The 17,866-nt window shown below is 41.4% G+C and overlaps 1 protein-coding gene across 1 annotated transcript in view; it reads right to left on the bottom strand.

Moving 5' to 3' along the window:
- The window catches only part of Fmn2 (formin 2), a 302,083-nt gene that overhangs the window by 209,971 nt on the left and 74,246 nt on the right, over positions 1-17,866 (bottom strand). Inside the window, exon 4 of the mRNA XM_051147935.1 lies at positions 12,809-12,864. Coding sequence (XP_051003892.1) covers positions 12,809-12,864 — 56 coding nt within the window. The remainder of the gene's footprint in view (positions 1-12,808; positions 12,865-17,866) is intronic.

Raw genomic sequence — 17,866 nt, 5'->3', positions numbered from 1 at the left:
TTGGTGGCACTGGGTCCTGGGTATAAGGGCCCCATGCATGCTGTGCCACAGAGATACACCATTAGCTCTTGCTATTCTGACTTGTCTTTCATTTTGAGGCAGGGTTTCACTAAGTTTCCCAGACTGACTGGCTTTCCTCTGCAACCCAGGCAGTCATTGAATTTGTAACCCCGTTGCTTCAGTCTGACTAGCACGTGAGATTGTAGGCTGAGAATATGAATAGCTAGGTAAAACCAGGCCTAGATGCTATGATATAAGCAGCCATAAAGCCACATCATGGACCAGATCTCACGGGGGGGGGGGGGGGATGGGGGGGGGTTTCTTGGAGGTGTTATATACCGAGGCTGCCTCTGGGGAGGGTAGAGGGAAGAAGAGAGTGGAGAGGCATGGGAGGAAGAATTAACCTTTTATAAGGGGATCTAGTGCATGCACACAGAGAGGATGTGTGGCCTTGTGGAAACAGTGGGAATGTGTCACATCTTGGCAGCTGATGATGACGCATCCTGCAGTTGTTAGATCACTAGTGCTGACTGACAATACTAGGTATACATATTCAAATTTTCAAATATGCATTATTTATGTATTTCATTCACTTTTAAAAATAGGACCGGTCTCTTTAAAAGCCTTTTTTTTAAACGTATTTTCTTAATTTTTCTTTTTATTTCATGGGTATTGGCATTTTGCCTGCACATATGTATGTCTGTGTGAGGGGGTTGGAGCCTCTGTAACTGCAGTCACAGACAGATGTGAGCTGCCATGTAGGTGCAGGGAAGTGAACCCAGGTGCTCTGGAACAGCAGCCAGTGCTCTTAATGGCTGAGCCATCTCTCCAACCCCGTAAAAAACTGATAATATAAAAATATACACATTCTTCAAGGTTCAAAGGTCTTCAAGTGTATGGCACATAAGGAGAACTAAGAGATGACAGAGAAACACTGATAGACCAAAACCAAATCTATAATGAACGTCATAATCAGTTGTATGATGCCAGGAAGGTACAAAGTTAAGGAATTCTTGAGGATGTTAATAATCATATTACAAAGACAGAGATGGAATGCCTTTGCAGAGTTCTTTTTATACAGTTCTGAATGTATAAAGACTTTACATATACATTTATAGACAAAGAAAAAGCAAGAAAGAATGGGATGAGAGACTGCCCTACTTCTTCCATTATTTCTACTTCACAGTGGAAAAAAAACCCACATTTTTTACAGAATTTGCATTCCCTTTTTGAGCATTTTTAAGTCATTCCATGAAATATTGGAAGTTACACTTTTTTTTTTTTTTTTTTTTTTTTTTTTTTTTTTTCATCTAGGAAACAGAGTAATTAAGCTCTTCTCAAACTGTAACTGACTACTGTGGAACTCAGGAAACACCAACCACTCAGGCACTGTTACAGAGTAGCCAAGATGTAATTAAAACTTTCAGTTCTCAACTAGCTAAGAGTCATCAAAGACTCTTATCTGGCCTTCCATATCTAGGGCTATCTATCACGGGCTGCATCTTGCATCCATGGCAACAGTTCCTGTTGGATTCTTAGAGAAGGCTGCACTGCTTGTCAACCGTAACAGTTGATTTCTCTATGGTTTGTCTTTATTATTTTTTCTTTGTAAAGAAATTTACATGGTAAATATTGGTCATTATCAACAAAAAGGGCTGGCTGTCTTCTCACCATGTAAGTAAACATTCTATGATCAGGACCCACATGAAGTGAAGATCTGGAGGGCCCACCCACTGACAGAGCCACAGTTTAATCTCTAAGAGACTGCCAGGCACTTTGTGGTCCATGAGAAGCACTCAAGTTAGGAGCCTGCTCCCTTGTGTCCAGTGCCGAGAACTCAATCTTCCATCTTTCAGGCTACAACTAGAAAATGTCTACCCAGTTCTCAAGGGACCTGACATTGGAGAAACACACTTTGTTATCTTAGACTTTTACCCTTTACCAAAATGCTGCCAGCATTTCCAGAATTGTGCAATAGCTTATTCAACGTCCATGGCAATAGCTATAAAAATTACATCATTCTTTAAAAAGAAGGGCAAAGTTTAGTTGTGCCAGTTTTATAAGGAAATCTATATAATAGCTATCTCCTTGTACACAGATTAAGACAAACCTGTTGTCAACAATACAAAAAGCAATGTATTACCAATTTTGGGATTATCTGTATTTAAAAATATTTTTTAAATCCCTAAATCATCAAGAGCAGTAGAAGCTGCCCTCCTATTTGGCTCAACAATCCTATGCTATCACATTGCCAAAAAAAATTTATTCCTGTATAATCTTATACGTGGGTGGTAATGGTCAGTTCTTATAAATTGTTTGAACACTTGAATATCACAAAACTCAAAATGCCATTGAAAGAATAAAATGTTCACCAAAAACATGTTCCCAAGCGCAAGATTATCTGATTCCCAGAAAAAGAACCCATTACAGTAACATTAAGGTTACAATTGTCAAAAAAGGAGCCAAGATACACTCAAGCAAGCTTTTGCCGAAAAGCTAATGGGCTCATCTTTAAAACTTTATTATGTTATGAAAGCAGGGTGCTTTCAGAGCCTGGAATATAAAAACTGCTCACTGGTAGGCTAATACTAAATTGATTTAAATGTTGTTGAGAGACACATAATTCATTATTGACTTGACTCAGATTTGCAGGTTCTGTTGGTTTTAAGGTCCCTTTACTGACAAAGGAGGACAATGTACACGTCTGCAGAAGAGGAAGCCTACTGCTCTGTGAGTCATAGAAACTCTATTTGTCATGTTTCGAATTCTAAAAAACCATAAGGTTTTGGAGCAAGCCAATGGCATTCTAGATCTACAATAACCTAATGTATATTAGGCAGGATCCCATAGAAAGTAAATCCAGACTTTAAATAGGTGTGAGTACTTACAAAACTAAAACAGCTGTTTCAAGTTTTAAGGGAAAATTCAAGAAAGGGGGGAAATACTAGGACATATGAGATATGAGAAATTGTGAATAACTTGTCTAGGGTTTGTTAAAGTGGAGCTTATTTCAGAAAACAAGAACTTTATGGAGTCCAAACATACTCTACAGAGAAGGGAGGGAGGAAGGGAGGGAGGGAGAGAGAGAGAGAGAGAGAGAGAGAGAGAGAGACAGAGAGACAGAGAGAGACCCAGAGCAGGATGCTGGATGTCTTCAGCTTTCATTCTCTGTATTACTCTGTTGAGCTCTTAGTTCCCTTGTACTAACATCCAACTATTGTTAAATGCATAAAAATGGTTCGCTGATGTCAAATGGAATGGATTAAGGCCATTGGCTGGCAATGGAGCCGTCTCCGGACTCTGCCACGCTAACCAAATTGTTCTCCTGGTGCTTCTGCTCTTCTTCTTGTCAAGCATTGCGGCCTTAACCCAGCCTGTAACAAATGCCCAAGACTCCTACTCTCACACCTTTCTTCACAATGCCCTCTCTTCTCTTGGCTCCTACAATTTTTATTTGTTTATTTGTTTGTTTGTTTTTCAAGACAGTGTCTCTCTGTGTAGTCTTGGCTGTCCTAGACTCGCCTTGTAGACCAGGGTGGCCTCGAACTCACAGTGATCCACCTGCCTCTGTCTCCAGAGTGCTGGGATTAAAGGCATGTGCCACCACACCTGGCGGCTCCTATGATTTTTAAACTCTACTTTCTCATTGCTTACTCTAAACCCTTCTCTGCTTTTGTTGTTGTTTTGTTTTGTTTTGTTTTTTCAGTAGGTTCCAGGGCGGGAATGTTATGTTTGGGTAACTGAGTTGCCTATATATACTCAAGAAAACATTTTTCTGAGTCACTTGTCCCTCTTCTCTGCTGACTGCTTCCAGTTTTCCCTTCTCCTTGCTGTTTTACTCCTGTCGGGTGACTGCTTAGCTCTTGCTGCTATTTGATCCCCTTGCCTTTTCTCTTAAATCTAAACTCCCACAAAATAGTGTGCCCTAAGAGTTTTGAACCCCTGTGAATGCCTGACCAATTTCTCTTTCAATGATCTCTTCCAATGAAGGTCCCCTGCAAAATCACCAGGGGCACGTTAAGCCATGGTCTGTTGTCCCCATTCCTAGGATTAGCATTTCAATTGCATTTCTAAATAGTTCTCAGTTGATGTCACTGTTGCTCAAACTAATTTGCACCTGGCACAGTTACCACCCCATATCTTGGTTACCACTTCCACCGCATATAATAACTTAGCTGAGACTCTCAGCAACCCAGCACTGCACTCCTGACTGGTTCTGCCGTTCCTCTTACTAGCAAATCCTGGGTTCCTTTGCCAGGCAGTTTACTTCCTTGTTAAAAACTTTGGCCTTTGCTTGCTGAGAGCATGTTAATTTCACACACGGGTCATAAGGTCTTTAATGATGTGTGTGATGAAGTAGCTTATGTCACAGTTGGGATATGAATGTCCCTCCCGAAAGCGTCACGAGTTTGACGGTGTAGTCTCCAATTCACAGGGCTACTGAGAGGCAACTGGAATATGAGGGTGCCAAGTTCATCAAAGGATGAGTCCATTAATGAACCCCTAACTTGAGGAAGCTGAGTCTGGTTGGGGGGAGGTAAGTCCCTAGCTGCTGTTTCTGAAGGCGACTTCACATCCCCACTTAGACTGTTCTGTAGGCTGTCTCCTGACCATCATGAGATGAGCCACTTTGCTCCACCTCACACTGTTGGTCTGTGATGTTCTGTCTCACCAAGCCTGGGCCTAGAAGCAATACAACCGAAAGACTGTAGCCTAAAGGCAGAAACCACAGGATGCCATAAGCTTACCCTCCTTTAAACTGTGACTAACACCCTGCTGTCCATCTGGCCTACTGCAGAGGGGACCGTAAGGATTAAATAAGATCTACTCAGTCTGTGCTCATCATAAGCAAAGGCTCTGAAAATCCTCAGTTATCAATGCTGAGCCACTGCTGCTGAGCAAAATACGGGGATGGATTCCAGACATTGTAAGGCCACATTTTGTCACATGTATAATCCTTTTGTTGTTTTTTCCTTTTGTTTTGTTTTTGTGTTTTGTAACATGTGTCACTGTTGAAAAATGTCATAGTCAAGACCTATTGTTGATTCACTAGCACTAACCTGAAGGCCCATGACACTCTGGCTCATGCTGACTAACATGTAGTCTTTCCACTGGGCCCACCAAGGTCTTCTGGCACTTGGGACCACCAACAACACTTTACACTAAGTGTAAAGCCATTTCCAGCAGTGAAATCACTGAAGAAACACAGACACACAAAAAATGTGAAAGGCAGGGCATTTAATAAACCACATGCGGGACGCTTGTTTGCAGGCTTCCCTTTGTTTAAACTTACCTAGGAAAAGACGCCCTTCATAGAGCAAGATTTTTAACCATATTGTACATGTCTGCAAATGACCACAATGTACCACACAAACGTAGACACTGCAATCAACTTTAGCCAGTAGGTGAGCTGGCAAGTACAGAATCCAGGAATAATGAGGAATTGTGTGGCTCAATGGTACAGTATTTTGCTTAGCATGTACAGAAGGGCCCGAGTTTAATCCTCTATGTTGACTAGAAGTAAAAGCATAATACAGGGTGCCAATAGGGACTAACAATCTGAGTGTTGACTATGTACCTTAAGCTCTTCACAGCTTCTTTCACAGGCCCATACATTTAAATCTCTCAAAGCCCCTCAGATAGGAAAGACTCATATGCCCATTTTACACGCGAGGAAACTAAAGCACTGAATAAAATACTTTGCCTGGAGAGAGAAACACATGCTATACAAACTTCACTGGCTAACATCATTTCATTAGCACTTTGACTTAAGGTCGGCTATGGTTACAATTTGTGCCCACACAAGTCACAAGCAGAAAATGTTACACACCCCAAAGTCATTTTTAGAAATACCTCAAGAAATGACATTTGGAGGTAGTGCTTTGGAGGGTAAATAGGACTGGCTGATGTCACTAGGGTGCAGTACATTGGGGGCTATATGCAAGGAAGAAAAATCTAGGCTGGCAGTTTTGGTCTCTCTCACCATATATTGTGGTTCCCTGCTGTCATATATTGAGAAGGCCCTGGGGAGACACAAGTGCTACACCCTAGAATGTTCTAGCCTCCATCCATGTGAACTAAATAAGTGCCCAGTTTTCACCACTTACACAGCCTTTAGTTTTCTGAACTAACAGAAAACAAACTAAGTCAAGGTCTGTCAAAGACTGTCTCTTGACCAAACTTGTAACCAGGTTCCTCTGAGACTTCAACCTTGTTTTTAAAAACACTTGACCAAACACTAAGGTTTCTCAAGGCCACACCCTTAGACTGGCCTGTGTTCTCCCTTAGTGTGACTGTGTGAGATACAAGACTGCCAAAACCTTTTATCTGTTTCAGCAGCAGCTAAAGATAAGGCCTCTCTGTCTCTTGAACTCTGAGACAGAATGGAATCCCAGCTTCTGTCATGGCCAGCTAGCAGACACGACTAATCTAAGCTCATGTGCAATGAAGAAGCCCCTGTCATGGTCACTCCCGGACTCCCCCCAAGCCTCTTCTCTTCCTTCTCCGTGCCTTTCCAACATTGATTCATCTCTGTCCAATCCACAGTAGACTTTAGTTCACAGTGGAATTTCCCCCACACCGTAGTTGTTACCACTGGTTAAAATCTGTCCCGAGCACCTTTATCAGTGTCTGCTTTTACTTCACTCTGATTGTCATCTAGCACATTCTAGAAAGACCAGGATCCATGCTCTGGAGAACTGGCCCACAGCCCACACTCTGAAGTTTCCTACAACTGCTCTGTCTCACCGTTATGGTCTCCATATATTTATTTGGTCATCTAACACTTCCCTGGGTTCCTTCAATCTGCCAGACTCTGTGTCAGATACTACGGAGACAAAAGACAACTCAGACAGTATTATCCTTAAGAGGCTCTGTCCCTGCATATGAGTCCAGTGATTGTAAACAGAGGGCCCTGACACAGGAGTTACAGTGTAAAGACTCCAAAGGGGCCCTGAAGACTGATACCTTTCTCACACAGTGTCTAAGAGGAAGTCAAGATGGAACAATTTAAATTAAATAGCGGTAGCCACCTCCATTTCATAAAAGGGCATATATGGGCACATATGAGGCATGCAAGGGCAGATATGAAGAACACTGGAGTCTTCAGGAAATGGTTTTCCTCCCCCTAGACTAAGCTGAATATGGAGGAAAGACAGTGAGAGATAAAGCCACGACAGCAGCGGCAGGAGGGAGGCTCGCTATGTCAACCTCACAGGCCTGAAACTTTTTAGAGGCACAGTGAACAGTCCTTGAGTAAACCTTAAGCAGATATCAGGGGTAAACAAATTTGTGTTTTCAGGAAGATAACTCTGGGGCGACGTGCAGGAAGAGATTAGAAGGGGTCAAGACTGGAAGTAAAAGGGGGTCAAAAGGAGACTGTGGCTATAACCCAGATAGCAATGGGCTCTGGGTTCAATCACTGCCCAGCTGCACACAGTGGACCAGGGGCTAACAGCACAGGTCAAGTCTCCACAGGAGGAGAAAGTTACACTGCCCATCAAGGCACCTGGACGATAGCCACTCCAATGCCAAGTTTACTTCCAATTCTGCATCTCTCCTCTCTTCGCCTTTCTGAAATGCTCTTCTCTCTACACTTGTGCAAATTAAGTTGATTAGGAAATTACCTTCCCAAGAAACTATTCTTCCTTACAGTCTCTCTACAGCTTTTCATTTCTTTCCTCCAATATTCTGCAGGATACATTAAATATCTTTGCAGTTACACTGTATCTTGTAAGTTGGCTTGTAGATATATGGAAAAGACACGGTCCTATAACTAAAATGACTTCTTCTCTTCTCAGTTCATTTAAAATATGTATTATTTATTTATTTTAATATATACTTTCTTGTTATATTTTACTTTATTTTTTGAGATTGAAATGCAACCACCGCTTTATGAAACCAGCATAATTTCTAATGCATTCTAAATATTTGTCCTTATATAGCCGCAGGTAAGTGTAGGTCTCACTCCTCATCCAAGAAACCTCTCCTCACAACAGATGGCAATGCTTGCAGAAAACTACGGCCAATCAAACGCAGAGAACAAGTGAGTTAGTGGTGCCCAGCAACAACCTACACATCTATAATATGACTCCTGCAGTCAAGGCCCAAGGATCATAGCAAAAGAAGAGGCTGAAGGGCAGTAAGAGCAAAGGAACAGGAAGTTCACTGTGAGAATTCATTTCCTAGAAATATCAGAGAAGCTACATCCACACAGTCTCCTCAACACGGCAGCCTGAACAGGACTTGAACAAAGATGACGCCAATGGACACAAATGGGGCCATATTGTCTTCTAAGTCTTCACATTTTTCTACCTCCTATAAGTTTCCTAGTACATAGTAACTCGGGAGATGTTTGATCATGGGGAAAGCATCCTTCAGTAAGCAAGGAAGTCTCCTCAGCTACTATTCCACCATACGAACATCCTCAACTGTGTGCCTTCTCTCTTCTATGAACATTGCATGGCAAGAACTGATTTTTACACCACCTAAATTTCACAGAGCAAAGCTGTTGGCTCCACTGTATCTCAAATCATTTACCACTCACTCTGGAGTAATGCGAAATACTGTGCGGCATCCGTTTCTTTCTCCCCATACGCTAAATACATGTTTTAAATGCTCCCCAGATGCTGACTGCTTTTCAGTTTTTGATCAGTGTGAGAATATTGGGGGGCCTGATGGGATTCTCCCTCAATCGCAGCACTTGGGAGGCAGCTGCAACTGCACCTCTATGGGTCTGAGGCTAGCCCGGTCTACATAGTGAGTTCCAGGCTAGGCAGTGGTACACAGTGACACGATGCCTCTAAACAACATCAAGAGACCTGCTCTGAGAGCATCTCCTCCTCCTCCTTCTGATGTGAAAACACCGATGCTATCCCCTGACCTCCTTGGAGTTGCCATCAAACAAAAATATTCTCTCCAGAAAAGTTCTGTGTCTTCTCGGATATATGATTTGGTAAACTCTCTCTCTCAAGTGTTAGCAGTTTTGTGCCTACAGGTCCGCCATAGGGTACCAGTGCTGATCTTCCTTCCTACCCCACCTTGCACGTCCTGAGACTCACTGTTCAGGTGTTCACTGAGCGCCTAAAACGATCTTTAACTGAGCTGTCCTGAAGGATGACCGTCCCACACTTTCTGAATTACTTCCCCTCATCTTTAGACCCATTTCCCTTACATTGATTTTAGTTTGGTTACTTAGTCATCTTTGCTACTGATTTTCTAAATCCTTTTATAAAGTCATAATTAACAAAGTTTAACTGGTAGGGATGCAATTTGTCACTGGCTGATATCATCAATCTTACCAAAAAGCCAGAGTTTTTTTTTTAAAAAATCATAATTTTATTCAAATTACGTATTTACATTAGAAAGCAGTTAAGAGATTTAGGGAAATGCTGCAAAATAAAAATTCTGTTTGTAATTTCAAAGGCAAATAATAGTAATAGTAATAATAATAACAAGAACAAGAAGGAGAAGTAGCAGTAGTAGTGGTACAGCCAGGGAGGCAGGGATGTTTAAGAGGGCATGCTGTTCCGTCAGAGTTTTGCAGTTGGGTTCCCAGCACTAAGCTCAGGCAGCTCACGAGCACCTGGAATTCTAGCTCCAGAGGATCCAAAGTCCTCTTCTGGCCTCTGTGAGTATTTGCACGCGCGCGCGCACACACACACACACACACACCAATCAATCAATAAAAAAATAAATAAATAAATCTTCTAAAATCCAACTGGGTAAGAATGGGGTAAAACATGCCACATAACCAATCTGTAAGTTAAAGCAAACATCATTAGAGAAAATGATTGACAGTCACCTATTTCTGTTACAGGGTATGTGTCCCATTTACATTGTATCTTAAATACCATAAGGTACTTGTTAAAGGTAAAAGGCTCTATTTTAGTTTTATTTAAAAATTAAAAAAAAAAAAAGATAATCTGAGAGTCTTCAGAGCATATTGCGAACTTAAAATAATCAGCAAGTCCTGGGCAAGAAGGCACCCCTGGGGACCTTACCAGGAAAACAGCTTGAGGGTCAAAGTTTAAAGCTAACCTTAGCAATGAAATGCTTTTCAAAAGTTACCAAGTTCCAAATAATGTAATTTTATCTTTAGAAAGACCTCCTGGATTCTATACGACTACTAACATAAGCTCCGAAAATGGGGCTACATTCATCTCTTTGCTCATGAGTGCCCATGTGCCTTCTTTAAGCACCTGGCAGTCTGAAAGCACAGCGGACAGCTTGCAAATCCTCACAGGAAAGGGCCTTCTGTGGTGGTGTGCTATTTCCAGGGATATTGGTCTCCCAGAATTACAGGACAGAGTAACACTCAAAATTCACTCAACAAAGCCTATAAGGGTTTCAGTAGAGAGAACAGGTGTCTCAACACACACGTGAAGAAGGCAATGGAGGCCTGGCTACTCAGCCCTGGACATTGCCGCTTCCAAGTGCAGAATAAGGCAACAGCACTGTACAGGCCAGCATACCCCTTCTGATCATTCTCCACACGCAACAAACTGGCCTGGAGCATCCCTGTGCAGCAGCAGTAGTGATTTACAGAGGTGCAGAGCTGCCCTCTAGTGACCAAGATGCAAACTGCAAAGGGATTCATCTGCTAAAACAGTTCCCCAACCTAAGCAATTAAACACTAAAATTACTACAACATAACACACCAAAGTTATAGTAAAACTGAGAAAGCTAGAGACGAAAGTGAGATAATAGACTTATATGTTTCTATTATACATTCAGACAGATGACTGTCATAAAAGGTGTACTTTAAAAATAATAGAATAACTTTTCAAATGAGCGTCTCATTTCATTCATCCACCAGTTTTGCAATGAGATGGTACAAAATAGTCTCCAGGGGATTGTCTACATACAAGTAAGATTCTTCATCATGGGCTCTGTAAAAAATAAATGCCTATGTCCACACCTTACATGTGATGGTTTTTGTAGCTTTGGGGGAGTTGCTTTCAGTTCCTCCAAATAGCTATTTTAAAGTATTACTGTAAGCACTCCATAAGTCAACAAATAAGTACCTAAGTACTCAAACCCAGGCCCTCTGCAAAGAGCAGTTCTTAATCATTCGACCCATCTTTCCATCTCCAATGCAACTGTTTGTTTGTTTGTTTACCATTGCTGACTTTACTATTCCCTTTTCATCAGTTTAGCTCTCTTTCTCTGGTTCACTATAAACTAATTATTGTGGCTAATTGTATAACCACAGGCTGAGCCCACCAGGCATTTCTAGCATACCTGGATCAATACAGGTCTCTTCTATGACAAAAAAAAATGACGACAAACAGTAAGATGGGAGTGCTATTATGACTCTGTCCTTAAAAATCACTTAATTCTGAACAATAAAACTCACATAGCTGGTGTTCGGCAGAGAACCGGGGACATTCAATTCAATGCTGACTTCATAGACCCATCCGCTTCCAAGAGGAGCACAACTTTAATGTAACAATACACTTATTTTAAAACAGAACTCAGTGTTCACTTTGACAAGTTCACAAATGTTTGCAATTCTCAAATTGAGATGGGAGAACACCATGTCCTATACAATCGATATATGTCAATACACATTAACCAGAAACCAACATAAGCTTATAGTTCAAGTGACGATTCTCTCATCGTCCATAGACCAGACTCAAAAGAGAACAGAGCCAGCCTTATTCCTGTTGGTGGACACAGTAAACTAGCTTGTTGTCAAATGCAGTATGAAACCATGCCCAAAAGCATAGTTGAGAATAATTATTGATAAATTCAACAGCCTGGTATGGTGGTGCACACTTTTAATCCTAGCACTCAGGGAGGCAGAGGCAGGCCGATCGATGTGAGTTTGAGAGCAGCCTGGTCTACAAAATTGAGTCCAGGATAGCCAAGGTTACACAGAGAAAGTTTATCTTGAAAAACAAACAAATAAATAGCTAGATAAAAAACAAACTAATAAATAGATAGATAGATAGTTCAACAATCCCTACAAAAGTAACTGCTGTCCACAATCAATGGTCTATGCAATGTTTCCTTTCTGGGCATTTTCAATTATTTCTTTCTGTGGGCATATGCAGTATTTCATACATGTCAGTGCATATGTGTGCAGGTGCATGCAGATAAAGGCCATACGTTGATATCAGATGTCTTTCTTAATCACTCTCCACCTTTTTAGGGTCTCTCACAGAAAGCTGGACCTCACCAATTTGACTATGACAGTAAGTTTCCAGGTCCCACCTATCTCTGTGTCCCCAGGATGGGGATTACAGATATGGGTAGTAATAGATAAAAAGAGTCTGAAAACATACCATCAGACGTCCCATCCTCTAAAGTAAGTTAAGAGTTGTAAGGGATCAATAAAGCAGTCATCACCAGCTATACATAAAAGCCTTGTTTCTAATCACAGCACGGTAGAAAAGTGTCTTACTAGACGTTAGACAGGCCACGCCAAAATCATTTTAAAGAGTACCCCTGCAGCTCTGCTTAAGGCACATCACAGCAGGAACATTTCCTGAGGTGTCAGGAAATTTCTGCTACAGACAATGAATGGCAGGATCAATCCTCTGGTTTGACGTAGGATGGTAAAGGCCCGCAAAGGTTGTACTTGGTTCTGCTTGAAGGCTCAAAGGGATTGTAAATATAAATATATTGATGAAATGAATTTGATAAATGAAAAGAAGCATTTCCTCTTGCCTCACTGGATCCCCCAGAGAGCTAATATGGGGGCAGCCCAGCCATCCATGCAGATAGGAATGTCAATCACAGATCTGTCACTGTTTTAAGGTGACTAACAGAACAGGGGTTTGCCATCCTAATGAAGTCTTCTTACCTGCTGGACACCGTTTGAACATATTTTCGGGCTTTCCAAATTAGAGGATTGAGGTTCTAGATTGGAAAGGAAGGAGACAGTCAATACCTTAAAGAACAAAAATTTCCAATTTCCTCAGTTAAAATCTAAACTTTATATATATGTAGATATATCTACATATATATTTATTTATTTATCATAGTAAATACCAAAAATACCCAGTCTTTTTTTTTTTTTTTTTGCAACTAGATTAGTACACTGTGAGAATATGACTGTTTTTCTTGAGTACATGATGCCATGTACTTGTGTCACTGGCTGTTTTACAAACAGGATTAGCCCTGTGCTCTGCTTTGCATACCATTCCTAAGTATTTTTCTCAATTCTTTATTTTCCCCCAAAAGTCCCTGCTTAAGAATTTCAATTATGTTATTCACTTAGTGAAAGTTCATATATGATAGGACCACCTCAGTCTTGAAATAGGAGGCAGGCAAATCTCTGTGATTTAAGGCCACCCTGGCTTACAAAGGGAGTCTAGGACAGCCAAGGCTACACAGAGAAACCCTGTCTGAAAAAATAGAAGAAGAAGAAGAAAAAAAAGAAAGAAAGAAAAGAAAAATAGGATTTTAAGGGCTTTAAATAGTGACAAATTCAGTTCTGATTTCAGTGAAGGGTAACAAATACTGCCACCAAGAGGCGGGAATAAGAAATGGTTCTGAAGGAATTTTCTACCTTCAGTCTTTAGGAGATGACTAATTCATCATATTGTAAACACGTTAGGATAAATAAGTTCAGAGATTTTGTTTGCTGTTGTTTAAGCCAGATGGCAGCATCTTCTAAGTGAAGCACATGGGAAAATGTGAGAATATGAAAATAAAGAATCTCATCCATCCTCTGCAGGTTAGTGATGAGCAGTCCATCCACGGACAAGATGAATGGAGGGGTTTAGGTCTTTTGTCTCTTTGGGACAGGTGTACATAGTAGACACTGCACATAAGTAAGGTCCCGGGCTATCGGTGTCACAGCTGATGACGCAACAGTACTACAGAAAAATACTGCGTAGTTAAAGCTTGAAGTGTATAATGTAGTGTGAAGCTCCGTTGAAAGTTTTCTTTGTGCCCAGATGAGCCTCAGAGCCTCAAGACAGCCTCTCATTCTTGTATCCTTGTATCGGCTGCCTGTGATTCCTAACCTCTGCAAATAGCCCACCCCCTCACCATCTCATTGCGCTCCTACCCCCCAGGAAAAATGCACCCTTCCACAGAGCCTCCAAGGCCCCCAGGGGCTGTTATCTTTACCCATAACCCTCCTGCTTCCTGCTTCCCTGCTTCCTGCTTCCTTGATTCCTTGGTCCCTTGTCTGAGAATGTTTCTCGTACCTGCCTGTGCACTCTAGTATCATTGCACCGTCATACGCCCCCAGGACTCTGGGATTGCCAGCTCTTACGTACTCCATAGGATAGGTCATAATACCCTATATTCCATAGTTCGCCTCGTTGATACTTATCTAGTACTCGTGTTGTCTTTTGAATCAGGAATTCTCCCTGAAGACTTATGTGTTCAAGGCTTTGGCTTCAAGCTGGTGGTGTTACTGGGAGGTTAGGAGAACTTTAGAAGATGAGGCATAGCTGGTCGCTTTGAGCATCCCTCACAAGGAATAAAAGGATCCTATACATCAGTCTTGTCTGCTTCCCGGTTGTGAAACTGAATGCTCTGGTTCACCTAGTATTCACAAACACACACACACACACACACACACACACACACACACACACACACACCAACAACGGTCTACCTCACCACAGGTCCAAAATCATGGGACCAAGTTACCACAAATAGAAACCTGAGATCGTGAACCAAAATAAAACGTTTCATTCTTTAGCTTGATTTTTGTCGTGCACATTTTATAACAAAGGAAAACTAAGGCTACATTCCACCCTGACACACACTCCATGGAAGCAGGCACGTTGTCAACGGTTTCCTTCTGCTGTAATGGGGAACAGATCTTGCCGACAGTACATGCTTAAAATAGAGTGAACAGAAGAATGAAACAAACGAAGCACTGTATCAGACCAGGAAACGGTGCTGCCATTTTAAAAAGTAGGTAACCTTGTTAGGGAAGAGTAAGGATTTAATAGAAGGCACAGATCGGCTTTCTATCTAGTTATTTTCCTGAACTTCATCTAAGATTTCATCTGCAAAATCAAAAATCAGAGAATAGCATAAGATAGTCGCTTGCCAACAGGTGTCAGGGGGCTGATACAATATAAACAAGTGGCTTTAAAATGCAACCTTTGTGCCAGACAATGCTTTTTCCTCAGGCTAATCAAAAAAGGGAGTATTCTCCCTGTGTTGAGCTTGACACCAGGGTCCTCTCCCTTTGAAGAGATATTCTGTTTGAAAGTTAATCAACAGGTAATAAAGCAGGCCCAGACACTGCTTCCGTCTCTCAAACAGAGACCAGAAGACAAGTCCTGCCTCAGAAGACATGGAGGGAAGGATCTGTTCTTCTTATATTTCTACTTAAATAGTACAGCAGGAAGAAACAGATCTCCAACTTTTACTCTAGGATTTTTTTTCTGTTTTTACATTAGACTTGTACACAAGTTTCGTAGCCCCACCCCCATTCTCCCTCTCCCTCTCTCTCTCTCTCTCTGCAGTTTTTGCCCTGGGAACCTATCCACAAAAGCCAGCTTGCAGGCTCAGGTGATCAATCCTGACCAGTGAGTCCACCAGAGGATACAATTGGAAAACTGGTTGTTTGGGGGGGGGGGGGCGGGTCTTTTTTTTTTTTTTTTTTTTTAAGAATAACTATCAGTCAGACACTGTGAATCCTGCCCTCAAATTCTCAGCTTCCCTACATCTTATTCAGCAGTTACCTAGATTGGGTTCATCCTCCCCCAATCTCCATCCATTTTCCTGGGCGCTCTCTCTCCTCTCCTCTCTCTTCTCTCTCCCCTCCCTCCCTCTCTCCCTCTCTCTCTCCTCCTCCTCTCTCTCTCTCTCTCTCTCTCTCTCTCTCTCTCGATACTTTGCATTAAAACAAAGAAAACCTCACATCTCAAAATACACTGCAAAATCATGAGTTAGGATGTAGGAATCTAAGAGGGTCAGATGAAAAGTACAAATGGGTGAACTCCACTGAGAATAAAGTGAAAATGAATGAGAGCAACCAAGAAATCAAAGTGGTATAAATATGGAGAAGAAGGAAAATACTAGAACAGAATAGAGAGAAAAATAAGAAAAAGAAGGTGCTGGAAGGAAAAGGGAGTGAAAACAATCACAAATTTAAAAAAAAAAAAAGTGCTGTGCAGTGAGCAAGCAATGGTACCGTGGAAGAAGGAACTGGTAGGCTTGTGAGTGACAGCTCAAGACCCACTCACTGGGCAGGCGGATTTGAGAAGGTAGCTTAGTTCAAGTCCCTTATATAAAGTGATACACCTGCTTCTAACTTTTCCTTCAGTTAGTCTAGGACCCAAAGATATTTTTTCATAATCACTTTCAACCTGCTCTGAGACTAGAAGTGTCTCCATCAAATACCAGAATGGATAAAGAGTCAATCAATTCAATGAGTACACTTTGAGGGTACATTCAAAACTGCCCCCTCCTTCATTGGCCTTTTGAAAAGAAAACAAGCAAACAAACAAAAAACAAAACCAAAAGCAAACAAACAATACTAGACAATTTTCATTTAAAAACCATCATAAAGCAGAGAGGGAGAAAACAACCAATGTTCTTGAACAATCTCTTTATGTTCTATATTTCTTTTAGTTGGCTCATAAAATTCTAAGCATAACCTAAATTCTTGGATTCCTACAAACACAATTTAGATGTGGTCTCTTGTTTGTGCACATGTTTGAGAGAGAGAGAGAGAGAGAGAGAGAGAGAGAGAGAGAGAGAGAGAGAGAGAGAGAGATTGATTCACGATATAACATAGGGTCCTACTCATGGCCTTACTGAGTCCACTTCCCAGGTGTGGGGTCATAGGTATGTACCACTAAACATGACTACTGGACAAAGAAGTGTATGTCTCTGTCCTAAATTTGGGAAGATAATTAAATCATACTGCAAAAAAAAAAAAAAATACAAAATACACCTCCTAAAAATGAAGTAGATAGTCTTCAGAAGTTTTAAACTGTAAGTAACGCACAGAAAGTTAAAATTCCCTGGATTATATCTTCCCTACTGAAATACATGAGTTTTGTTCAATCTAGTTAATTTAAGGAAAAGATAATTTAGTGAATAGAATTTAAATTGCATGCCATTATTACTGGAGTCTCATACCTGGTAGATGCTTTTAATTGTAATATATTATGTCTCTGGTGGGTAAATATGGGGGAGAATTTAACATGTTCTAAGTAGGGTCATCAATATGCTCTTGTTTGACTCTTTGATAGTAGAATCATCCCTCCCTGCCCCCACCCCCACTGCTGCCAAAAGAAGATATCCACATTGAGGACCCAGTAGGCTAAAGGGAAATTATAGGACATCGCCCACGCCCTCCCAACTCCAAGTGCTCAGAAACACAGTCCATCCTTCAATCCCTAGATTGTGTGGCAGGGAGAATGAACACAGTCACCTCATTCTTGGGACTCCTGCATTAGCTTATTACCTAAAATGGTCTCAAGGCATTTAGACAAACAGAAATGGGCCGGCAATACCACGTTGCAGTACATCATACAAAATCTCTCTTGAGATTCATTTTTGTTCGTCTTTAATTATGTGTGCATGAGTATACCCCGTTTTGTGAATTCCACTTGTGTGTAGGTATCGATGAAGGACAGAGAAGGCTGTTGGGACCCCTGCACCCAGAGTTTGCAGATGGCTGTGAGCTGTTGACTACTACACTCAGGAAGAGCAGCAAACAATCTTCACCACTTAGCCATCTCTCCAGATCTTCAAAGTCCTTCTTCGGGAGCCGTAGGAGACATGTCTTCTGTATGATATAGGCCAGAAAGAGTGTGATTCCCTAAGCAACTGTTGCTTTCCATGTCATGGCAACTGAAGATGACACACAACTGTTTGTGCTTCCCTTTCCACTTTGAAGTGAAGGAATACATTTCTTTTTTTTTTTTTAGGAATA

This window comes from Acomys russatus, chromosome 6 (assembly GCF_903995435.1).
Source record: "Acomys russatus chromosome 6, mAcoRus1.1, whole genome shotgun sequence".
NCBI lineage: Eukaryota > Metazoa > Chordata > Mammalia > Rodentia > Muridae > Acomys > Acomys russatus.
Note: the sequence above shows the minus strand (reverse complement) of the source record. Positions and strands in the feature narration are given on the sequence as shown.